The sequence below is a fragment of the Lingula anatina genome, chromosome 1 (assembly GCF_051362555.1).
Source record: "Lingula anatina isolate TDL-2025a chromosome 1, LinAna3.0, whole genome shotgun sequence".
In the NCBI taxonomy this organism is placed as follows: Eukaryota; Metazoa; Brachiopoda; class Lingulata; order Lingulida; family Lingulidae; genus Lingula; species Lingula anatina.
The window spans coordinates 46,815,907-46,837,914 of NC_141767.1; the positions used below are offsets into that span (position 1 = coordinate 46,815,907).

A 22,008-nucleotide genomic window follows, 5' to 3' on the forward strand; every position below is an offset into this window, starting at 1 on the left:
AATTCATGGAACAACATATGTTGTTTGTGCTGAAGTTTTCAAATTTTATCTTTTACTGGTAAACTCAACCATTTTTTTTACATAATGTCCCCATAGTCTAATTCAAATTCTGACAATACAAGTTTGTTTACCATGTGGCTGATTCTCTGGATCCTACTTCTGGGAGTGTCCTGCTGATAGCTGATAAAAAGAAAGCATTAAGGTATATATGTTTTGAAATTTATCAAATTAATTTTAGTTGAGATAAAGGGCATGAAGAAAAAATCTTGTTAAATAATATTGGTTGCAAATCTGAGCTTCATCTTAATTAACTCATCACGCACATTAAAAAGGGAATATAACATCTTAGGGGGCATAACATCTTACATATATATATATATATATTACACATTAGTTGAAAATTATAGACCGTCTGAGTTTACCTTCCACGCTAAGCTTGGCAGATGCCTCTTTAGAACCATATGAGTTGACTGCCTTCACTGTGTAAGAGCCTTTGTCTTCATCCTTGCACCTACTGACCTTCAGTGCATAGTGATGACCAGAGTATTTCTGCATGTACTTAACACTCTGTGATAGCATACTGCCTTCAAAGTACCTAGGAAAGACATTCATTTTATCAATTTAATGTTTAAGAAAATTTATCTCAATCTAAATGCTGATTGGAGTTTTGTGAAACACCTCTAAAGATCAAATTTTGCCCTTTTACTCACCATGAGATGGTAGGCTCTGAAGCAGCGATGACATTACAGTCAAACTGTGCTGACTGGCCTTCAATTGCTAGCTGGTCTCTAGGCTTGCGGATAAAGCGTGGAGCAGCCTCACGACGATCTGAAAGTTGATGTGAAAAGATACAGCACTATTATAATAACCTATTTCTCATACCGTGAAGGCTTGAAATATGTTCACATTTCACCTAGAATCTCAAGCAAAAACAGGCTAGGTTCTTTCTACACTACATTAGCATACCTTTTCATTTAAAAGAAACTGGATAAATTTGCAAAAAATTAGAGGTAGTGATGCTTGTGCTTCCAACCTTTTGTTTCTTTAATACATTTGCTCTTGAAATAATTTTAAATTAGAACTTGGTGATTAAAAGTGCATTTATAAGTGTCCTTCAAACTATAATTCAGATATGTAAAAAAATTGGTATTAAAATGATGGAATTATATAAATCAAAATGCTTTATTTTGGTTAGAAAGTAAAAGTAAGCTTGAAGAAAGAATTATTCAAATTGAAACCCATCACAATTCTTGGTCTGCATCTGATTCACTTGCCACAACATATAACAAATACTTACCAAAGGATGTCTCATAGATCTGGTACTGTTTACCTCTGTTTTTCATCACAGAGCTGAAGTTAGCAATACGCCCAATAGCAGGCCTAGGCGCTGGCCAGTCACCCTGCAAAAAACATTGCAATACATGCAATATGGACGCCCATACTTACAGACTGACTTTTCAGACAACCAATTCATTTTAACTTAAAATTTTTTTACTTAACTAACTGATAACTATAACTGATATCCATTTGAAGTATTTGTTGTAACCATCCCAACTCTAAGATTCATATAGCAGTTTACTCACATATTTAGCATGGAGTTTCTTCCTGAAGGCATCATAACGTGTACTTGATATTCTGTGTGTGAGATCAGAATGGTCACCCTGAAAGAAAGTAAAACATTTACAGTTAAGCACTTATTTTTTCATATTTCATAACGCATTAACATGAATGTATGAGCATCAAGTCTTGAAAACTTTTGAGCAAATCTGTAAATACACAAGAAGAAGGAATTACATGTTATCTATCCTTTTTCCTGTTTATAAAATCAAACATGAACCATTCAATCTATTTCAGACTTACATTAATCCATGGATGGTCCAAAGCCTCATGGACAGTCATACGATGCCTGAAACAGCAGCAAAAATACAGCTCAAATAACATCATGAATAAATTATTCATATTCAATACACCTGATACAAATATTGCAATTTGTACTTCAAGATGTAAAAAACTCTTCTGCAATAATATATACATTTGTTAAAAAAATTACTAACACACTGTATATAAATAACACTGCCTGGTGGAATTTAAATCATTAATACTTCATACAATTATATGACAGGAAAAACAATGATAAACTTATAATTACGTTGGGTTTCTGAGGAGCAGCTTCTTGATGAAATCTTTTCCTTCAGCTGAGACAGTCTTGAAGGCATCCTCATCAAATTCCCAGTCACATTTAGCCACATTCTGTAGTGTCTCGAGATCATCATCACCAGCAAATGGTGACAGACCACTCAACCTGAAAACATAACAAGTATGTTGTATGTCAAAGTTACACTGGTAAAAATAAGTCACATTTAGTGACTATATTTAATGAAAAGACTAATAAGAGTTGTTTGTGATCATTTGCTTGTGCAAGAAAGTATGTAAGCACACATTTCAGTTTTCTTCTTGTAAATGAGCTGGTAATGCAGTGATAGCATGTGTAAAAATATAAAAACCAAATCTTTCAGCTTAATTGTAATCTGTCATAAATGGTTTTCATTTTTCTCAAAAAGCTCATAACTTCTGGCATCTAAGACCTCATCAAAACCACATATTTCTGACATAAAAGGTCAAAGATCATGTAGTGTTGATGGTACTTACAATACATATGCTAGCACACCCACAGACCACATGTCAGTGTAAAAGCCCACGGGTTCTCTCTCTGCAATTTCAGGGGCAGCAAACTCAGCAGTTGCTGTGGTAACCTTGACAACCTCTTGTGGATTAAGTTTAGTTGCCAGGCCAAAGTCAATCAATTTGACATCAGTGCTCTTTTTGGTGGCACACATCACATTCTCTGGCTGATGTAAAATGAGGATTAAACTATGAATTACTATTTTATGTATGTTGAAGGAACAAATATTATTAATTCTATTCAAATAACGCTGCAACATTTTACATTATTTTTTTAATACACAAAATACCTTTAAGAACTGAATACATTATTCTATTCAAACAAACAAATAAAAACTAAAATATTCCCTTTATCAAAATAAAAACTAAAGCTTAGTCCTTTTAAATTTATCACAATGCTCTAGTATTAGCTCAATCACTAAAATATTATACATCGCTATAGGTAGCACCCGTTAAACAAGATATATTTTTCCTTTTTGCCTTTGGGGACCTGTGTCCTAATCATTTGACATACATTGATGGCACGACTTAGTTCAGCTTCTTCAAGTGCCAACTCACCTTGATATCTAGATGCACAATGTTCTTCTCATGCATGTGTTTGACTCCTGTTAACACTTGTCTCATGTAGTTGATCACTTCTGCTTCAGACATCTTGTAGTCTTCAGCAGCTACTCTGTCAAACAGCTCACCACCAGCAAGGCTGCAATGGGAAAATAGAGCACACTGTACTTGCTCACTAAACACATTATTAATTCATTTCACATAAATTACAGCAAAGTTATAAATACATGATATGCAAAGGAATAGACTTAATTTATTAATGTTAGTTAAAGAACAAGAAACTATATTTCAGAGCAAAACTTCTGATCAATTTAGAAATATGTGGACAAGAAATAATCTTTCTAAAACACTTACTAATTCTACCACGGGGTACACAACACTAACTTTCTCTTTAAAAACACCAAGCATATCTAATCCTCCGACAGAAACTTACAACTCCATGATCAGCACCATTTCCTTCTGGTCCTCAAAAGCATCATGAAGGTTGATTAACTTAGGATGCTGGAGGTTATTCATGATGGCTATCTCATTTCTGACAACCTGTTTGTCCAGTGGATATGGGGTGTGGATGAATTTGGCCACAAATGTGTTTCCTGTGGCCTTCTCTCGGCAACGATGGACAACACCAAAAGCTCCACTGTAAATATATCAACTCAATAGATTAATTTGAATATACCATATTTTAGATATGGATCGCAATATTATTATATAAAAATTTGCTGAGTTTTTTTGTTGTATCCTATTATTGAATATCAAAACAAATTCATAAATGAAGCCCAAATTCAAAATCCCTCACTAAAATTATCAAGCATAGAGGAAAGTTTTAATCTGTAAGGTCAACTTAACATACAATTTATCTCTTCATATTGAATAGATAAAGTTCTTCCACACTTATTGTAATCATCCTACCTGCCCAGCTCCTCAAGGATATCATAGTAGTCATACACACTGCCGGTCTTGATGTCTACTGGTTTGGGGATATGCTTGGCCCAGATATCAGTGTCTAAAACAGAGCAGTTGTTTTCAGAAAAGTTGATATTTTCATTCACTGGTTCTTAGTTTATACTCTAGAAATAATATGATGTTGTGAAAAATATGAAAATACATCATGAAATGAATTGCAAAGCTTGCTGTGAACGTGTAAAATCCTTCTGAAGCACTAAATCATTTTAATAATAATTGTAAAAAAACAATAAAAACATTGATGTGTTTTAAGATATACATATTCTGTTCAAGACACAAATTCTACTTACAGAACTTATCGTAGTTGTCAATTGGTGGACCATCATAATGTCCTCTCTTCTTCTTGAAGAATTCATCTGAAAACAAAAATATGATATGTTTACCTGATCAAACTATTTTATAAGTCCTCCATGTATATCTTACACCTAAATTATAAACAAAATGCTATTTAGTACTTGAAAAGATGTGACACATATAAAGAGATATCCAAATTCCCCCCTTTAAACACATTTCTGACTAAAATACCCATTAAAAAAAACATTTCTCACCTTCTGGGCTGAGTTTCTTCACCTTCTCAATGGCAGCCTTCTCTGTAGGCTCACTAGGTGGACTTCGTCCATAGAAGTTCTCAGCAATCACACGGAACTGGTATTCTTTGTCTGGGCTCAAGTTCTCTACTGTATATGTGTTGAACCTGAAACGAATAGCAACTATAACATCAACATTCTATAATTTTACCACGAAAAAAAGAATGAAGATGACAGTAATGCCAATAATCTCTAATTTTCATGTTAAATAATCAAGTTGACTGCAATCTTTTTCTGATCTATTCACAGATACATACATCTTAAAATTTACCACAATTTCTCATTAAAATCTATTTTTTGTATAGATTTCCTAAAAAAAATCACAACATCATAACTCAAAAAAAATTGTTTTGATATCTCTCATTTCAATATACTGGCAACCTGTCTTCATTTTGATATAAATATAATTCAAAGATGCATTTCTAATGGTTGTCACATACCTGCATGTACCACATCGTGTCCAAGACTCACTCGGCAACTCTCGCTTTTCAATAATGTACTGGCTGATTATACTGCCACCATTGTTGAGTGGAGCCTGCCATGATAGCAACACACTCTTGTCTGTCTGGCTGTCTACTTTAGCAAATCTGGGAGCATCAGGAGCATCTGAAAATAAACAATTGTACAGGTAACTAGTCTTATGTGCATACAAGTGTCATGACCTATCGCAACTCTTATGAGAGAAATTATGATAAAGATTTCCTATTGTAGCACCCAACTAAGAATGTGCATTGAAAAACTCACACAACATCTGCCACAAACTCACCATTAATCTGAATCTCAACCACCTTGGTATCCTGGCCAAGGTCATTCTCCAAGGTTAACCTGTAAGGTCCAGCATGCTCCTTCTGTGGATTCTTAATGGTCAAGATAGCATGTCTCTCCTTAAGTTCAATATCATAGTTCTTTCCACCCTTAATCTCTTCTGTGTCCTTTGACCACTTGTCTGTGGGTCTTGGGAAGCCAGTGAAGGGCAGTTTGATGACTATAGTCTCTCCTTTCTCAAATGCTGATGGCTGCTGGAATCTTGGAGGGACTTTAATCCTTGGTGCAGCTGAAATAGAGCAAACCAAGTTAAATGTGTTATTTTTATTTAACAAATCTTTTGCAGTGCCCTGAGGCACAGAGTGCTGTCAGTATCTTACCTTTACCATGTATACACCTACCAGGGCTACAGATTAATCATGTGAACTTTTCTCCAACACAAGTGGAGAAAAGTGCCAGGAATTAGCTAGAGACATATATGTGAATATCAAGTGAAAAATTCAATCTTCGCAGGGACAAGTATATGTCTTCTTTCAACTGAAAAGAAAAAGCTCAGGTATGCTGCTAACAGAGGTGAGGTACCTGTAGACTCTGAAGCTCAGGGTGATTGAACATCCACAACAAGATAAACCTTTTATACCTTTATGAATTATTTTACCTGTTTTGTTACCAGCAAATATTTTTAAATAAATAATCAAAATAATATGATATTTTATGCACAAAACTTCCTAAAATTCTCATACTTAAGTTAGTAACAGTTGACATTAAGTCACCTACATTTAATCAAGAGATCTGCCCTGCTCTGTCTGGAGCCTCCTCTGTTGGTTGCTTTAACAGTATACTCATCAGCATCCTCACCAAACACATCCTTCACAGCCAAGTAGTAGGTATCACCATCATTGTAAATTTCATATTTGGGACTGTCGAAAAGTTCACGGGTACCCTTGAACCTAAGCAATGGAAACAAAAATTGGTTAACACTTTGAAACTGACCAAATGGAATACATAACACAATAATACATAACTTCATGCATTTAATGTCATAATTTTCCCATATTCTTTGTTGAAAATGTTAGTTAGCCTGAGTTGTTCATTATTATTGTAACTCACCATGTCACCTCAGGCTTAGGTGAGCCAGTGATAGTACACTGGAACTCTGCCGTTTTGCCCTCAGTGGCTTGGACTGTTCTCAAAGGTGACGTGAATTCTGGGATTACAGCAGCTAGACAAAAACAATAGGCACATTAATACTCTTGGTTAAAACTTTTTTCCTCAGATCGAAAAACATTACATGTCTTCAAAAATCAAATGAATACTATTATTTACATCAAAATCAAACTTAACTATAAGTATACTATGAAATTAATGGTTAATCCTGTAAACCTTGCCAAGTTTCGCAAAGTTGTAAATAGGTCCTTTGAAGATGGTAAACTAGGACATATTAATAAAACCAAAAACTTACCTAAAGGATCCTTCACCTTGACCTTCCTAGAGGCCATGGACGGCTTACTTTCGCCAGCTTCATTGACAGCAGTGACACGGAACTCGTACTCGCGATCCTCAATCAGATTGGGGACGTTCCAAATGTTGGTGATGCATGGATTGGTTGGATTGGCTCTCAACCATGCATCTCCACCAGCCTCACGCTTGTCAATGAAGTAGCCCAGGATTTTACCGCCTCCGTCAGAAGCTGGTTTGTCCCAAGACAGGCTGACGAAGTCACCACCCACTTCTGTAACTTCAGGGACACCAGGTGCATCTGGGGGATCTAGTGGGAGAGAAATCATTGCAATGTATAAATAGAATGAACCATATGAAAATAAGTCTTAGTGGTAGTCATAATATAGGAAAATGGTTATGAGGTCTCCTTTACCTCTCAAAGAGATCAATATTTGAGAGGGTTCCTTACCACTCATAGTCTTTTAGCAACCAAATTAAGTTTTACTGCAAATCAGAAGTGTAAGGCTTACCAAATGGCATCTTGGCTGTGATGGGGTTTGGTGCCTCCAGGAATTCACCAGTACCATTCTCATTAGCTGCAGCAACGCGGAACAAATACTGGTTATTCTCAATCAGACCTTGTACATCAAATTCAGTTCCCTACAAAATTAAATGTGCTGGCCTAAGTAAAGAATTTTACATTGGCTACATATCTTTCAGAGTTGTTGTATTATAACAGCTTCTCTAAGTTACCTGAGATGCAAACCACACATAATCTTAGTATGGACAGAGGCCCATGGTACATCAATGTGAACTCCAATCAAATTCTTTTTAAAACACATTATTCATCATAAATGTAAAACACTGTTTAAAAAATCTAACTGGGTTAACAAAAATAAATAATCACATAAATTGGCTCATAATCCATCAATTTGTGATTAGCAATGCAAAAAAAAAAAAAAAAAATTATTCAAATCATTTCATAGCTAAGATGATGTTATATATAGTTAGGCAAATATGTAGAGCCTGTCAGAAATCAGAAACAGGTCCATAGCACTGCTAGCTGGTGGCACAAAATTAAATACTTTCAGGTAACTGAACAGGCAGTGTTTCTAAAGTCATAATTTTACCTTGACAAAGGAACCCACAGTGGTCCAGTAAGGTTTGGAGATATCTTTCCTTTCTACCACATAGTGGGTCACTCTGCTGCCACCATCATCTTTGGGGGGTTTCCAGGACAAGTGGCAGGCATTCTTGGTGATGTCTGAGACATTAAGGGGCGCAGTTGGTTTACCAGGTGTTGCTAGGAGAAAAGAAAAGAATGTTTTAATCAATCAATCATATTAGTCAATCAATTTGACTGAACAAGGGCTGATAATATGAAATACATTCACAACATAATTTGACCCTCTTGATACTTGAAAAAACGGATGGAATGTTTTAAAAGTAAAAAAATCCATTTTAATACATTTCACTTTGCATACTTGTCAAGCTTGAAATCAAAATGTAAGTGCAGTCAGAATGAATGCTGTTTGTGAAATGAGAAACATTTTAAATTAAAAAAATAAAATAACATATCATAATGTATACTTCTATCAATTATAAAATAACTTTTCTGCTTTGCTCACCTTTCACCTTCAGATTAAATGGCACAGTGCAAGTTCCACTGGCATTAGAGATATCCAGCTTGTACGGACCAGTGTCATCAGTGTCTACATCTGGAAAAGGCAATTTTACATTAAATATTACCTATAAGTAAGAAAAAAATAATACCATTTGAATATATTTCATGTTTCACAATATAAAGGAAAAATAACATTTCTTTATTTCCTATAATTTACCTAGTCTCACTCACTGTAGTTTTAAAGACTATTACCAATTATGAAAGCAAACAATATGATAAAAGAAAAGAAAATAAAAAGTAAAAAATTACTAAGTATCTATTTCTTTGTTCCATGTGTCAGATGAAGGTATACATGATTAACAAGCAACCAATACCTTTGAGTTGGACAACAATGTAGTCATCAAATGGTGTGATCTTCAGTCTGTCACCTTCAGTCAGAGGCTGATTGCCCTTCTTCAGTTTCACATCAAAAGGACCTTTGCCTGAGATGGGGATCTTCAGCTTCAGTGTGTCACCCTTGTCAACACTCTGGTCACCAGGCATTTTGTCACACTTGGGTGGGGCTGTGATGAAAAATATCACAGTATTTAAGTTGTTTAAACTTCAGCTGATGTTCAAATTAAAATATATATATATATATATATATATATATATATATATATATATATATATATATATATATATATATATGTTGTAAAAGCTGATTTCAATATCATTTAATTGATAAGTTGTACTTTCAGGTTCAGCAGGTCAAGATATATTAATCAAGCAAGCTAGATTAATGAAGGCACTAAGGTAAATAAATAAAACACATAGATGGCATTGAAAGAGGAACACGATGTTTCTGTATTAATGAATTAGTACTCTTACCAATTACTTCCAGAGGAGCAGAGCAGGTGTCTTTGCCCAGTTTGTTACTGAGAGTACAGGTTATCTCTCCTGCATCGCTAGGTTCGACATCTGTGATGGTGAGAGAGATGTTACCATCATCATCCTCAGCAACACGGTTCTTAGCACCAGGGCGGATAGGAATGCCATTTCTGAACCTGAATTCAATTTCAATACAAACAGTGTTTTATGGTCCTCCCAGATTACAGAACTTGCAAATTGAATTCAATGAATGTGATATTATGTGATTCGATCATAGCTTTATTCTATCATGTAAATTTAAATACAAAATTAAAGTCTAATTATTTCATCAATTTTTTAAAATGCCTAAATGAAGTGGTGTTGACAACTTTTACTTGCAAAATAGAAATATGATCAACTATGTTTGTCAAAGTTGCTTTAAAGTAGGAGCAATGAAACTGAAACCTGATAATCAACATAACAGAACATGTCATGTCATCAAAGAACCACTGGACAAAATACTTACCATTGCACTTCTACAGCTGGTTTGCCAACTATCTCAGCCACAAACTTGGCTTCTCCTCCCACAGGTGCTTCCACCTTGCTGATTTTCTTTACAAACTCTGGCTTTATACCAACTGAAACAGACAAGATTATTGGAATGGAATGAACCTCAAAATTGCTTCTTTTCATCAGCTATATGTACAGTAAGTTTAACACTAATATTAATAAACAAAATCTAAAAAATCATCTGATCATCATCCTCTTGATTTACAAAATGAATTAAATGTATAAATAAAACACAGTGCTGTAGAAACTGCAACTAAGATTTGTGAACAATGAGATGTTTTTGCAAATACATCCTATTCCATTTCTCCTTACCAACTTTCTCCTTGACCTTGGTAGGTTCAGTGGGCACACTGGGTTCTCCCTCGCCAGCTTGGTTGACAGCTGCCACCCTAAACTCATATTCTGAGTTCTCAGGCAAGTCAGGCACAGTGTATCTGGTATCTACACATGGGTAGTCATTCACCTTCTCCCAGTCACCCTCAGGGTAAGCTCTCTTATATACAGTGTAGCCTGAAAATTTCCAAATAAAACACATCAGCTTTTTGTCAATAAAAAATGAAACAAAGGTGTAATTCTGACCTGCAGCCAAGACCAATTAACAGTCTTAGAAGTATTAATCCTAAACATATTAAGCATTATAGAATGAGTAGCCATCAAAAATTAAATGTCTGGAACCAATTTCTAAATATGACCAAATTTATTTAATTTTTCTCTTTCATCATATAATCCAAATGAGATACTAACAAAATGTAGGCTGAATACACCAAAAGAGCTTGTAGGTGGGTGGTTATAAACATGTTTGTGCTATCAAGTTGGATTGAGATACAGAATTCCGAATGGCATCATGCTTATGATTGATCATGGGGGCAAAGTAGGCTCACATAGAATAGTTCAGATGAAGAGGTAATACTTGTTTGCAGTTCTCCTTAAATGCTGTATCAGTACAGCCACACTCACACTCTCTGAGCAAATGCCAATTTGATCTATCATAATGTTCACAGTACCTAGGATTAGATTTTGATTGATCTAGAATTGAGACATTAGAGGTATATCTTTGGGCACATTTTGGGGGTAAAATCTGCATCTGGTATTATAATGTAGTAATCATAGATTGAGGCTGTTTGGGGGTTTTAAGGGGTAAGTCTGTAAAGAGTCAAAACTTTTTGGTGCAAACTAAATTTGAAGTAAAGATGACACAGTTTGTCTGTCTGGGATCAAAATTGTGGGAAAGGATAATGGCAGACTGTATAGAAGGTCTATATTGGTTTAAAGTAACTTTTATTTACCAAGAATTAAGGTAGTCATTTTCATAGAAAATCCTACAAGAGATAATGTGAATTATGCATACAAAACAAATTCAGTAATATATAAATAAATAAGATCAACGTGACATGTTTCTGGTCAAGAGAACTTTATGGCTGTTTATATACTGCATTTAGAGCATTATTGTTTTGTATTCAAACAATGGTGAACACGTGTAAAAATGTGTTCAAAACACAACATTTGATATAACATTTTTACTTTAAAATTCTTCTTATTAATACATACCCTTAATCTTAGCTCCTCCGTCATGCTTTGGTTTTTCCCAGGAGAGTTCCACAAAGGTTCTGCCTACATCTTCTACCTTGGGGGCACCAGGAGCACCTGGTTTCTCTGAAATATAATGGAAGATTCACAATTAATACTGCACCTTCATCAATAAGCTTACAATGGAAAGCACAGAAACTACATCTGCATTCAGTGATCAAACATTTTGACTGGGCAAATATCACAAAGAATGATTCTCATACATTTGGCACTAACAGCTATGTAAGACAAGGTGATGATACTTGTGACATTTCATCATCTGGATATAAAAAGTTTTACAAGTATAAACTGATACTATAATTGTTAAAAGGTATGCTTTGTTTCTACGAGGACATTAAATTTTGATTTAAAATATTCATTTCCTCCCAAAAATAATTCATTGGTTTGCATTTTTTGTACATTTAAATCCCAGAATATAACTACTTACGGCACTTAGGTTTGGTGGTAACAAAGCCAGAGGTATCACTAGGCTCACTGAGACCAGCCTTGTTCTTAGCTTTTACTCTAAAGTCAAACTCTTTGTCCTTAGGCAGACCAGTCACTGAAACAAGTTACATATAAGCAATCTACTGGAAGAAGGAAATGTTTAAATAACAATAAAACCACTGTGACTTGCAATTCGGCTTTAGTTGTGCAGTTTTATCATCAATTCTGAACTTCACACACTTACACATAAAAAAAGTTAAAAAATAGATACACTTAAATACAACTAAATCATCTCAAAGGTAAAATATGACTGCTTATGTGTAATACTATAACTGCTCACTTAACAAAATAGTTAACTTTGAGGACTTCTCAACATACCAGTGTGTGTAAGATCCTTGACAGGGTAGTCAGTGACAGGTTTCCACTTGCCACCTTTTTCCTTGGCCTCAATGATGTAGCCCTGGATCTTGTCACCACCATCATCACGTGGGCGAGTCCAGCTGAGTGTCACACGGTCTGCATCCACATCATCCACTTTGGGACGACCTGGGGCATCTGGGACAGCTGCAACAACAGATAAGATCATTTTCATTTTTGACTAAATGAGACACATAAGAAAATAGCAGAAATGAAATATATAGATATAGATAAGAAGAGAAAATTGCTTTAATCCTTAATGCAAAACTGCCATTGTATGAGCTTCAGTGCATTTTTTTGTTACATTGCTTAACTTAAATTACTGAATTACAACAAAACAGCAAAAATAAACTCACTGTACTGATGTTGAGCAATTATAGGCTTGGTTGTTTCTAGAGGAACGCTAACTCCATATTCGTTCTCGGCACTGACTCGGAACATGTACTCATGCCCCTCCTCCAGGCCCATGACCTCGTGTTCTGTGCCACGGACAAACTTGCTGACTTTCTTCCAATCAGGAGACTTGGAGTCCTTCTTCTCCACAATGTAGTTGGTGATGGGACTGCCACCATCATCCTGAAATACAGATGTTTGCTTTTAAACAACTGGTATAAAATTAAAATGAATTTCCTGTGAATTGTGTTAACAGAAATAGATGACATATAATATTTAGAATAAATCATGAAATATGGCTTATCTAAAATTCAGCCACTCTCTTTGACTGCTCTTATTTTTCAAACCAATTCTTTTAATGAATTCAATATTTTCTTTCACTACACTAATCTAAGAAAATATGCAGAAAAATGTAAATACTGGGGATGCAGTTTGCACTTACTTTGGGAGGATTCCACTTGAGAACACATGTCTCAGGGGTGATATCAGAGACCTCTAGTGGACCTTCTGGTGCACCAGGTGGAGCTGAAAGTTAACCAGTTCAGCTACCAGTAAAAAAAATATACAACTTATACAAGTTTAATTATTTCCTCTTCATCTAATATTTCTAATAAATATATTGTGTATTTACTGAAAATCACCAAGGTTCACCTTCACCTTAATAGAAATCTATCAACAGTCTGTGAAGCAATAACAAAGCAAAAATTCCAGCTTTCTGCATGGTTGTCAGCAGCTTGTAGATAGATACATAGTTCTCAAACAAAAGCTAACAAAGTTACTAGTAATTTAATTATATTAAGATGCTACTCACAGACAACTGTAACATTGCATGAAGCAGTGTCGCTGCCCATTTCATTAGTGAGAGTAATGTTGAATCTAGCATTATCAATCTTCTCTGCCTCTTTACATTCCAGGATAATTCTATCTGGCTCTTTCACAAAGTTCCATCTATCCCCTGGGATTATCTTATTGCCACCCTGCAAATAAAGATAGAAATAAATAAAAATTAAAAAGTAATATAGCAACATGCTGACTGTAATATCAGTGTTCCTGTTAAAGATATTTAGTTTCAATACCTATAACTTATAAACACTATGAAATATTTCATAATTTGGTAGTTTGAGAAAACCTGTATTACAATTGAAGTCTTTCAACTGGTACAAAGATGACATGGAAGATATTCAAAGGATAAACTGGCTAATTCAAACATAAACAAAGAGACTTTTATCATTTCAAAATATTCAGAAACTACCACAGTGAACATTTATAATATGAAATGAACATAACAGATTTAACATACTGCAGTGACAGTTGGGGTTGGAATAGGAGAGCCACCAGTAAATGGAATGACTATTTTGAAGGGCTCTCCAAGCTTAGCTTTCACATCTTTGGCCATGCTGTTCAGGTCAATCTTGGGGGCCACTGAAAGGAGACAAAGAGTACTGATTGAAGAGCATTATCATTTAGAGATGAAAATAGTGGTACTATTACAAAAATAAATTCTTTAAAAATATCAGTGATTCAGTCACAACTCACCAGGTGGTGGTCTAGCCTCAATAGCCTCTGCTGTCTCAGTCCAGGGTGATGGACCTGCCTTGTTAACAGCGCAAACTCTGAACTCATACTTCTTTCCATTGGTCAGACCACGCACTGTCATGGAGGTGTCTGGAGATTCGTTTATGTTGCACCTGGAAATATTGTGATTTTTAGATACTTAAAAAGATTGTTACACAAGCATATTGATGACTGTTCTTCTGTGATGATATGGAGGTCTACATAACTGTAGGATCATTTTTAAAATTTTGTGTAAAAACTTAAAACTGCAGCTTCTACAGGGACTGTACCCTTAGTATGAAAAGTTTTTAAATTACAGATCAACAAAGAAAGGTTTCTGTCTTACCTAACTATGAGGAGTTTTCCTCAGCATTAATTTCATAATTTTTGGTAAACACAAAATACAGCATTTAACCATAACATAAAAATATTTCTATATATCAAAATTACATCAAAAAGTAACTTACTTCACCCATTTGTCACTATCAGGCTCCTTTCTTTCTACAAAATATCCTTTGACAGGGTTGCCACCATCATTTCTAGGTGGAGACCAGGACAGAGAGATGGAGTCCTCAGTAGTACCAGTACATTTGGGGGTACCTGGGGCATCTGGGCGATCTACAAAGTAAGGATAATGGGGTAAATTCAAAGAACATAAAGAAAACAGAAGAGGGTATACAGAAAACAAACAACCAAACTAAAGGGTGAACATTTTTACAAAAAAATAAGAAGTAAATTTGAAGAACATAGAAAAAACTGACTAAGTGATGCAGATAAAAAAGAATATTTCATAAACTAGAGGCTGAAAGTTTATGCAAAATAAAAAAAAATTAGAAAAAAAAAAGAATATAAATCATGTACCTAATTAAAAACAATATACAAAACTGATAAAAGTAATTGTGCGCGATCAACATAGCCAAGACTTAATTATGGAATTGAAAGGTTATAAAGATAACAGAATATGCAAAACAAAATAAACAAAATTAAATTTTGCCCCTTACTGAATGGGAACTTTGGTGTAATTCCACCTTCATCTGTCAAGAGTGGCTCACTGAGACCCATTTCATTTTCTGCCATTACACGGAACTCATAGGGCACACCAGTTTCCAAGTTCTTAACTGGCCAGCTAGTGGCTGAATTTGGGACAGAGCTAGCCACCTTGGTCCATTTGTCTGACCCAACTGGACGCTTTTCAATGACATAGTTTGTGATAGGTTTGCCACCATCATCCAGTGGGGGCTTCCAGTTAAGGTCCAAGGAGTCTGCCTGGATGTTACTTCCTGTCAGTGGTCCCTCTGGTTTGCCTGGTGTATCTACAAAGACAAATTGGTGATATTGGTGTTGTCTAAAAAAAAGAGTTATATTATAATAACCACAGAATGATATTTGGTTCCAGGCTTGCTGTTATCTCATCACTCAGTTCATGCAACATATTAAATTTTACAACAATCAAGTGCATCTGAAAAGTATGGTGACATGTGTATCATCAATATCAGTAATATGACATGAAAAAACCAAATCAATATATCTTTGAAATTTAAGTACCTGTCTCAGAATGATATTTCAAATACAAATATAGCATAGAGGAGCTTAGTTTTAAGTTTAAAATTTTTCTTGAATCAATCCATCCATCTATACCTACCTAGTACAATCACTCTGACACTGCCAGTGTCTGAGCCAGATGGATTCTTCAAGGTACACTTGTACAATCCTGTGTCTTCACGTTTGGCTTTGCCGATCTCAAATACTGCATCAGTATCAGACACCTAAAGAAAAAATAAAAAGATCTAAGAACTGAGTATGTCTATTCCACTTCAAAATTCTTAGAATATTAAAGATGTTTGAAAAAAAAAGATAATCATTACTTGATGATTCATTTTATACAGTATAGTCCAAATGCCAATTTCATATTTCAGTATGTAAACATTTTTTACAGATGCTTTTAACAAAAAGGTAATACAGTAATCACAGCAAGCCAGTTTTCCTTTTTACATGATTATTTGATAAGATTTCTAAAGATACCTTGGCGTATACTCTGCTGTCGTCTTGATCGACTTCCTGATCATTGTGCACCCAAGTGGCCACAGGTTTGGGGAAGCCAGTGAAGGGGAAGTCCAGCTTGAATGGTTGTCCAGCTTTCACTGTCACATCCTTGATACCACTCATGTCTATGGTAGGCTTTTCTGCACAAGGAAAGGGGAAAATTTATGATAAACAAAACAAAACAAAAAAAAAAAAAGAAAAGATTTTTGAAGTAAGAATATCATCTGAATAGTGTTACAATTACAATAGGCTTCAAGAAAGTAACTTGCAATGTCCTTTATTACGCATACTGCATTTCTATTTGAAAATGACCATGTTTAATAATGACTTAAAATAATTACAAAATCCAATTAAAATAAAACCAATCAAGCATAATAAAATTGAAAGTAATTCTTTTTAAAACATAAGGTGAATTTGATGAATATTCTTTAATTCACTTTAACTCATGGTAGAAAGGCAAGCACAAGCAGAGTAAATATATATATGGAAATCCTACAAAATCTTTAAAAGATCCATTTACACACACACACACACACACACACACACACACACACACACACACACACACACACACACACACACACACACACACACACATCACCTACCTGGTTGGTGTTCAGCCTTGATAACAGATGTTGGCTTTGATGGTTCACCCACACCAGCCTCATTCTCAGCACGGACTCGGAACTGATATTCCCCACCTGGTGTCAAATTGCCCACAGTCCCATTGGTTTTATCTGCAGGTACTTTGGCAGCTGGCACCCACTTGTCTTTGCCAGGTTCTTTCATTTCAATGACATAGCCAGTGATCTTCGCTCCACCATCATTTCTTGGCTTGGTCCAGGAGAGATCCACGTGGTCTGGGGTGATCTTGTCTACATTGAGAGCTCCAGGAGAGTCGGGAGCAACTGTTGACAAAATATGACTCATATATTTAAGTTTGGATTCAAATTTTTAACATAATAATAATTCAGTTCCTACTGTGCAAGGTTTTTATTGAAAGAAATATTACTGTGTACATAACATTCATTGAAAAAAAATCACACAAAAACTAATAAAAATAGCATATATTTCTTGCAACTAAAAACAACTGGGTTATACATGACAATAAGTATAAATGTAATACAAAAGCACCATTTCAATATCTTCGTATTAACCAAAAAATTAAAACTTACAAATCATATCTCTAGCTAGATGCCATTCTGTTGGCTTGCAGAATTCTCCAGGCCCGCCATCATTGACAGCACAGACACGGAACTGGTACTCCTGGCCAGGTGTCAGGTTCATCACAGTGTACTCCTTCTTAGGTACTGGGGTGGCATTAGCCTTCTCCCATTCTCCTCCTCTCCTCTTCTTCTCAATGATATATCCTAATAATAGATACATGGATTAAGTGAAAGACCTGTATTGATCATTTTCCTAAACTTAACGCTTTTCTTAATATGGATATTGTATACTTATACTGAGGATTATGCTTCATAATAACTAGATAATATCTATAAACAACATATGTACAGTTTTTGGGAATCACATGTCATTAGCTTGATAGTATAATCAACCATTTAATGGTTCATTCTTTTTTCTCGAAATTACAACAATATGGCAACATACAAACTGTTGCATATTGTCATTTTAAATAGGACTTTTTGCATGCAAATGTTATGAAAAACACATCATATTTTGTAGAAAATATCTTTAGGTGTAGCTTACCCTTAATGGGGTTCCCGCCATCACTCCTGGGTTCTTTCCAGTGGAGATTGACAGAGAATCTGTCATAGTCTCCAATCTCCAAACCAGTGGGAGCATCTGGACGATCTGGAAAAGTACAAGTAAACGGATAAGTAAGAGTAGTTGAAGTAATGTAGTTTACCAGACATTTGTCTGTTTTTTGTCATTCCAGACTTGAAGAGCAATATCTTATTCCTTCCAATCTACTCTTGATTTCTATCCATCTCTTTGCAAAATAAATCAGTTTTATCACTTCAATGTAAAACTATGTACTCATGAATGCAATCAAACAACTGAATTAATTTTTTTTTTGGGGGGGGGGAATCACATAATTATGTCTTCACAAATTTTCTAAACTAGCCTAGTTACATAACAAAAATATCAATTCTGAGTAGACAAAATGATGTAGAGCTCTACAATATTTAAGGTGGTCAATCAAAACAAGATTAACATATAACTGATGTTAAACCACCACTTACCAAATGGATTTTTAGCAACAATAGATTTGGTAGTTTCAAGGGGCTCACTGACACCATATGGGTTCTCTGCCTTGACTCTAAACTTGTACGACTTGCCCTCAGTCAAGCCCTTCACTGGCATACTGGTGCCCTGTACTATACCAGGCACCTTCTCCCACAAGCCAGTGCCTTCCTCCATCTGCTCCACAATGTAACCTTGGGGAAAGAAATTTAAGCATTTACTACACCCATTTTTATTGTGCCTGTATCCTTTTGTTCGTACATTTATGATATTGTAGCTCTCCAAATTTCCCTTTTTATTTATGTCAGCTAGTACATATGGGTAATTTCTGCATAATTTTCTTCGACAAAATTGGGCTTATTGCTCATTATATATATTGTCTTTCTACTGATGCATTTCCAAACTTTGAATTCTGCAGTAAGAATTTCTTCTAAATATTGGGTTGCCTGTTATGAAATGAGGAAGTCTAAAATTATAAGTTTAAAAAAGACAAAAAAAAAGACAATTTCAAAGAACAAAAATTTATATTTTACCAAATATTGAAATGTTATAATACTACCTGTGATTGGAGCTCCACCATCATCCTCAGGTGGTTTCCATTTCAGAGTGCATGAGGTGGCAAACACATCAGAGACATCTAGCGGGCCTTCTGGGGCACCAGGGCGATCTGAGATCATGGTATTAACCATTAAATTACAGCTGACAATTTGAATCCTATGAATTCTTTAATTCTAACAAAGACTGGGTAACAGCAGATGAGTCACTCAACTTAAAGGACACAATTAGGCATAAACTAACAGTTGTGAATTTTTGTTCTTGTAGGACAATAAGTATTCCTTTCAAATAATTTTAATTCACACTGAACATCACTTTAGAACTACTCGAGTTCAAAAAGTCAAACTAGATTTATATCTCTTACAGTAACACCTTTTTTGCATACAGGTACTATGAGAATATATTTGTTATCCAATAAAATATCAGAGAAACTGTCGCAGTTAATCCCTGCCTTAAAAACTTTAAAGTCACCAATTACAAACAACCTACCTAGCACAATAACATTGATATCTCCAGAATCAGTGCCATTCTTATTGGTGGCTGTGATGGTATATTTGCCAGTGTCTTCTCTCTTGGAGATAGGGATGTGGAAATTGGCTTCCTCATCATTGTTGTCCATTGAAGTCTAGGAAAGCAAAATAAAATTAATTAATTAATCAATTAAAAATAAAAGTGGACAATAATTATATCTCTGAAATAAATGATAATTTCTTTGATTTCCTTACCAATGTGTAATCAAGCTCACTTTGAAATTAAAAAGTTTTCACATCAAATTATTTAATCCATGGTGTATTCATCCATGCATTCAATCATGTATTTGATATCAAACACTATATTATCAAGAAAAATCTTCCCAGCAGTATTATACCTACCCTATTATCAGGCAAAATGCCTTTTCCATTCTTGTCCCAAGTAACAGTAGGTGTTGGAGCACCAGAGATGGGCACCTTGATGTCCAGAGGCTCTCCAGCACGCACACGGATCTCAGATGGGAAGTTAAGACCATCCTTCTTTATCTTAGGAGCCTCTAAATTTTGAGAAGAGGAGATACATTTATCTATTTATCCATCTATCATGTGGTACTGGGTCTATTATCAGTACAATATTCATACTTTTATGATATTTTAATAAAATCACAAAATAATGTCAGTCAATAATAATCACAAAAGAAGTTTTATAAGTAGGCCTACTTTTATACTAATAGTTGAAGGCATAAGCATTAATGTGAGGAAAAGTGTAAATACAGGTTATGCATTTCCATTTTTATGACCCTATTCTTTTAGATCAACAGAAACAAACAAGGAAAATATGATATCAGTTAAGCACAAACCGTTCATAGGCTTGGCTGCAATGGGTCCAGAAGTCTGGCTGGGCTCAGAGTTGCCTCCCTTGTTGACAGCAGATACTCTGTATTCATATTCTCTTCCAGCTGTGACACGATCATCAGTGAACTCACAATCCTGAAGACCAAGAAGAATCAGTAAAACTTTGTTAAAAAGTGAAACAATCAAAGCAACTGAGCAATCCTAGTATTTCCGTTTTACCTGACCACTATACCTAATGCCAAGTACCAACAATCTCTATCACAGGCTCAAAGTGAAATACTGAAAGTAAAATCTTAATTGTCATGTGTCAAATGGATCTCAAAGTGGTGAAGATTCTTAACAACTTCAGTTTTCAATGGAGCATAAAAGCAATTGAGCAGCTTCTGTGTTAAACCAGTAAAATTACTGCTGGCTGGTGTCAGGTAATCACTTTATCTGGTCCAGTCATCTCAGGTAGCCATTGTCACCTGTATCACCAAAATTTACACCCAGCCCTCAGATTCTTTCAGGTAGTTCAATGGCATATTACCTGTTAAATTTTATACATCTTTTTCTGGTTTAAACCTATAGGTGTGATTAATTCAGCAAATGCACATGTCTCCTACAGTGTAGCTTGTAATAGGAAGTCAAATTTATATGGCGGAGCTTTTAAATTTCTCAAGAGCAAAAAAAATGAAGCATTTGATTTTCACTCCATTTTTTCTCCATTTGATGTATTGTCTCCATTTGATGGGACCAATCATTCTGAAACAGAAAAATACCCCATGAATAAACAAGTGTATTTTTCAGCACAGCACTGACCTTGACTGGTTCCCTGTTGACCTTGGTCCACCTGTCTGACTTAGGATCCTTCCTCTCCACGATGTAGCCAGTGATGGGGGCGCCACCATCTGAGCGTGGTTCATCCCAAGCAATGGTGATATGGTCACGGTTGGTGTCTGTGGCCTTTGGTTTCCCTGGGGAACCAGGCACATCTGGAAACCAAAGTGGTATTTATATATTTTCTTTTTACATTTTTATAAACACCAGCTACATTCATCATGTTTTCAGTAGTCTTTGTCACTATGACAAAGCAGTGTCTGTTACAATTGTTGCATTTAATTTAGCCATGCAAGCTCAGTAACTACGCTATCAAATTCACGTGAGCCTTAGATGATATTCAGATATTTTGTCAGCAGAAAAGCTAAACAAAACAGTCATCAGGTCAAGGAGGATCTCAAAATTGAACAGCCTTTCAGTAGAGTTATATCAGTTTTGTGCCTAACAACAAACTACAATGAGAGAAAAACACACCATGCCAGTGAAATCAATATCACCAAAATTCTAACTGACCACTTCCAATAAATATTTATCAAAAATGGCATTCCATCCCATTTGAATGTGATATTATTTCATATCTATTTTTGTAAAGAAGTAATAGTTAAAGTAAATACAAAACATGTATGAAAGTTAGCAAACT

The 22,008-nt window shown here is 35.2% G+C and overlaps 1 protein-coding gene across 2 annotated transcripts in view; it reads right to left on the bottom strand.

The window, feature by feature from the left end:
* Nucleotides 1-22,008, bottom strand: part of LOC106165989 (twitchin) — a 103,219-nt gene that overhangs the window by 4,948 nt on the left and 76,263 nt on the right. For both annotated transcript variants that reach the window (XM_087001753.1, XM_087001752.1), the window contains 46 exons: nucleotides 21,351-21,523; nucleotides 20,555-20,684; nucleotides 20,097-20,251; nucleotides 19,714-19,849; nucleotides 19,229-19,336; nucleotides 18,669-18,863; nucleotides 18,172-18,276; nucleotides 17,637-17,831; nucleotides 17,067-17,369; nucleotides 16,441-16,601; nucleotides 16,061-16,184; nucleotides 15,420-15,731; nucleotides 14,886-15,036; nucleotides 14,401-14,552; nucleotides 14,165-14,286; nucleotides 13,676-13,841; nucleotides 13,307-13,389; nucleotides 12,828-13,047; nucleotides 12,433-12,618; nucleotides 12,056-12,169; nucleotides 11,590-11,694; nucleotides 10,354-10,551; nucleotides 9,998-10,109; nucleotides 9,493-9,668; nucleotides 8,997-9,185; nucleotides 8,627-8,716; nucleotides 8,129-8,301; nucleotides 7,529-7,658; nucleotides 7,021-7,326; nucleotides 6,669-6,780; nucleotides 6,336-6,508; nucleotides 5,560-5,847; nucleotides 5,234-5,399; nucleotides 4,755-4,900; nucleotides 4,497-4,562; nucleotides 4,153-4,246; nucleotides 3,677-3,880; nucleotides 3,241-3,382; nucleotides 2,650-2,849; nucleotides 2,150-2,302; nucleotides 1,861-1,906; nucleotides 1,584-1,661; nucleotides 1,298-1,400; nucleotides 711-828; nucleotides 423-595; nucleotides 132-180 (listed from right to left, as the gene is read on the bottom strand). In XM_087001753.1, coding sequence (XP_086857879.1) covers nucleotides 132-180; nucleotides 423-595; nucleotides 711-828; nucleotides 1,298-1,400; nucleotides 1,584-1,661; nucleotides 1,861-1,906; nucleotides 2,150-2,302; nucleotides 2,650-2,849; nucleotides 3,241-3,382; nucleotides 3,677-3,880; nucleotides 4,153-4,246; nucleotides 4,497-4,562; nucleotides 4,755-4,900; nucleotides 5,234-5,399; nucleotides 5,560-5,847; nucleotides 6,336-6,508; nucleotides 6,669-6,780; nucleotides 7,021-7,326; nucleotides 7,529-7,658; nucleotides 8,129-8,301; nucleotides 8,627-8,716; nucleotides 8,997-9,185; nucleotides 9,493-9,668; nucleotides 9,998-10,109; nucleotides 10,354-10,551; nucleotides 11,590-11,694; nucleotides 12,056-12,169; nucleotides 12,433-12,618; nucleotides 12,828-13,047; nucleotides 13,307-13,389; nucleotides 13,676-13,841; nucleotides 14,165-14,286; nucleotides 14,401-14,552; nucleotides 14,886-15,036; nucleotides 15,420-15,731; nucleotides 16,061-16,184; nucleotides 16,441-16,601; nucleotides 17,067-17,369; nucleotides 17,637-17,831; nucleotides 18,172-18,276; nucleotides 18,669-18,863; nucleotides 19,229-19,336; nucleotides 19,714-19,849; nucleotides 20,097-20,251; nucleotides 20,555-20,684; nucleotides 21,351-21,523 — 7,081 coding nt within the window. The remainder of the gene's footprint in view (nucleotides 1-131; nucleotides 181-422; nucleotides 596-710; nucleotides 829-1,297; nucleotides 1,401-1,583; nucleotides 1,662-1,860; nucleotides 1,907-2,149; nucleotides 2,303-2,649; nucleotides 2,850-3,240; nucleotides 3,383-3,676; nucleotides 3,881-4,152; nucleotides 4,247-4,496; nucleotides 4,563-4,754; nucleotides 4,901-5,233; nucleotides 5,400-5,559; nucleotides 5,848-6,335; nucleotides 6,509-6,668; nucleotides 6,781-7,020; nucleotides 7,327-7,528; nucleotides 7,659-8,128; nucleotides 8,302-8,626; nucleotides 8,717-8,996; nucleotides 9,186-9,492; nucleotides 9,669-9,997; nucleotides 10,110-10,353; nucleotides 10,552-11,589; nucleotides 11,695-12,055; nucleotides 12,170-12,432; nucleotides 12,619-12,827; nucleotides 13,048-13,306; nucleotides 13,390-13,675; nucleotides 13,842-14,164; nucleotides 14,287-14,400; nucleotides 14,553-14,885; nucleotides 15,037-15,419; nucleotides 15,732-16,060; nucleotides 16,185-16,440; nucleotides 16,602-17,066; nucleotides 17,370-17,636; nucleotides 17,832-18,171; nucleotides 18,277-18,668; nucleotides 18,864-19,228; nucleotides 19,337-19,713; nucleotides 19,850-20,096; nucleotides 20,252-20,554; nucleotides 20,685-21,350; nucleotides 21,524-22,008) is intronic.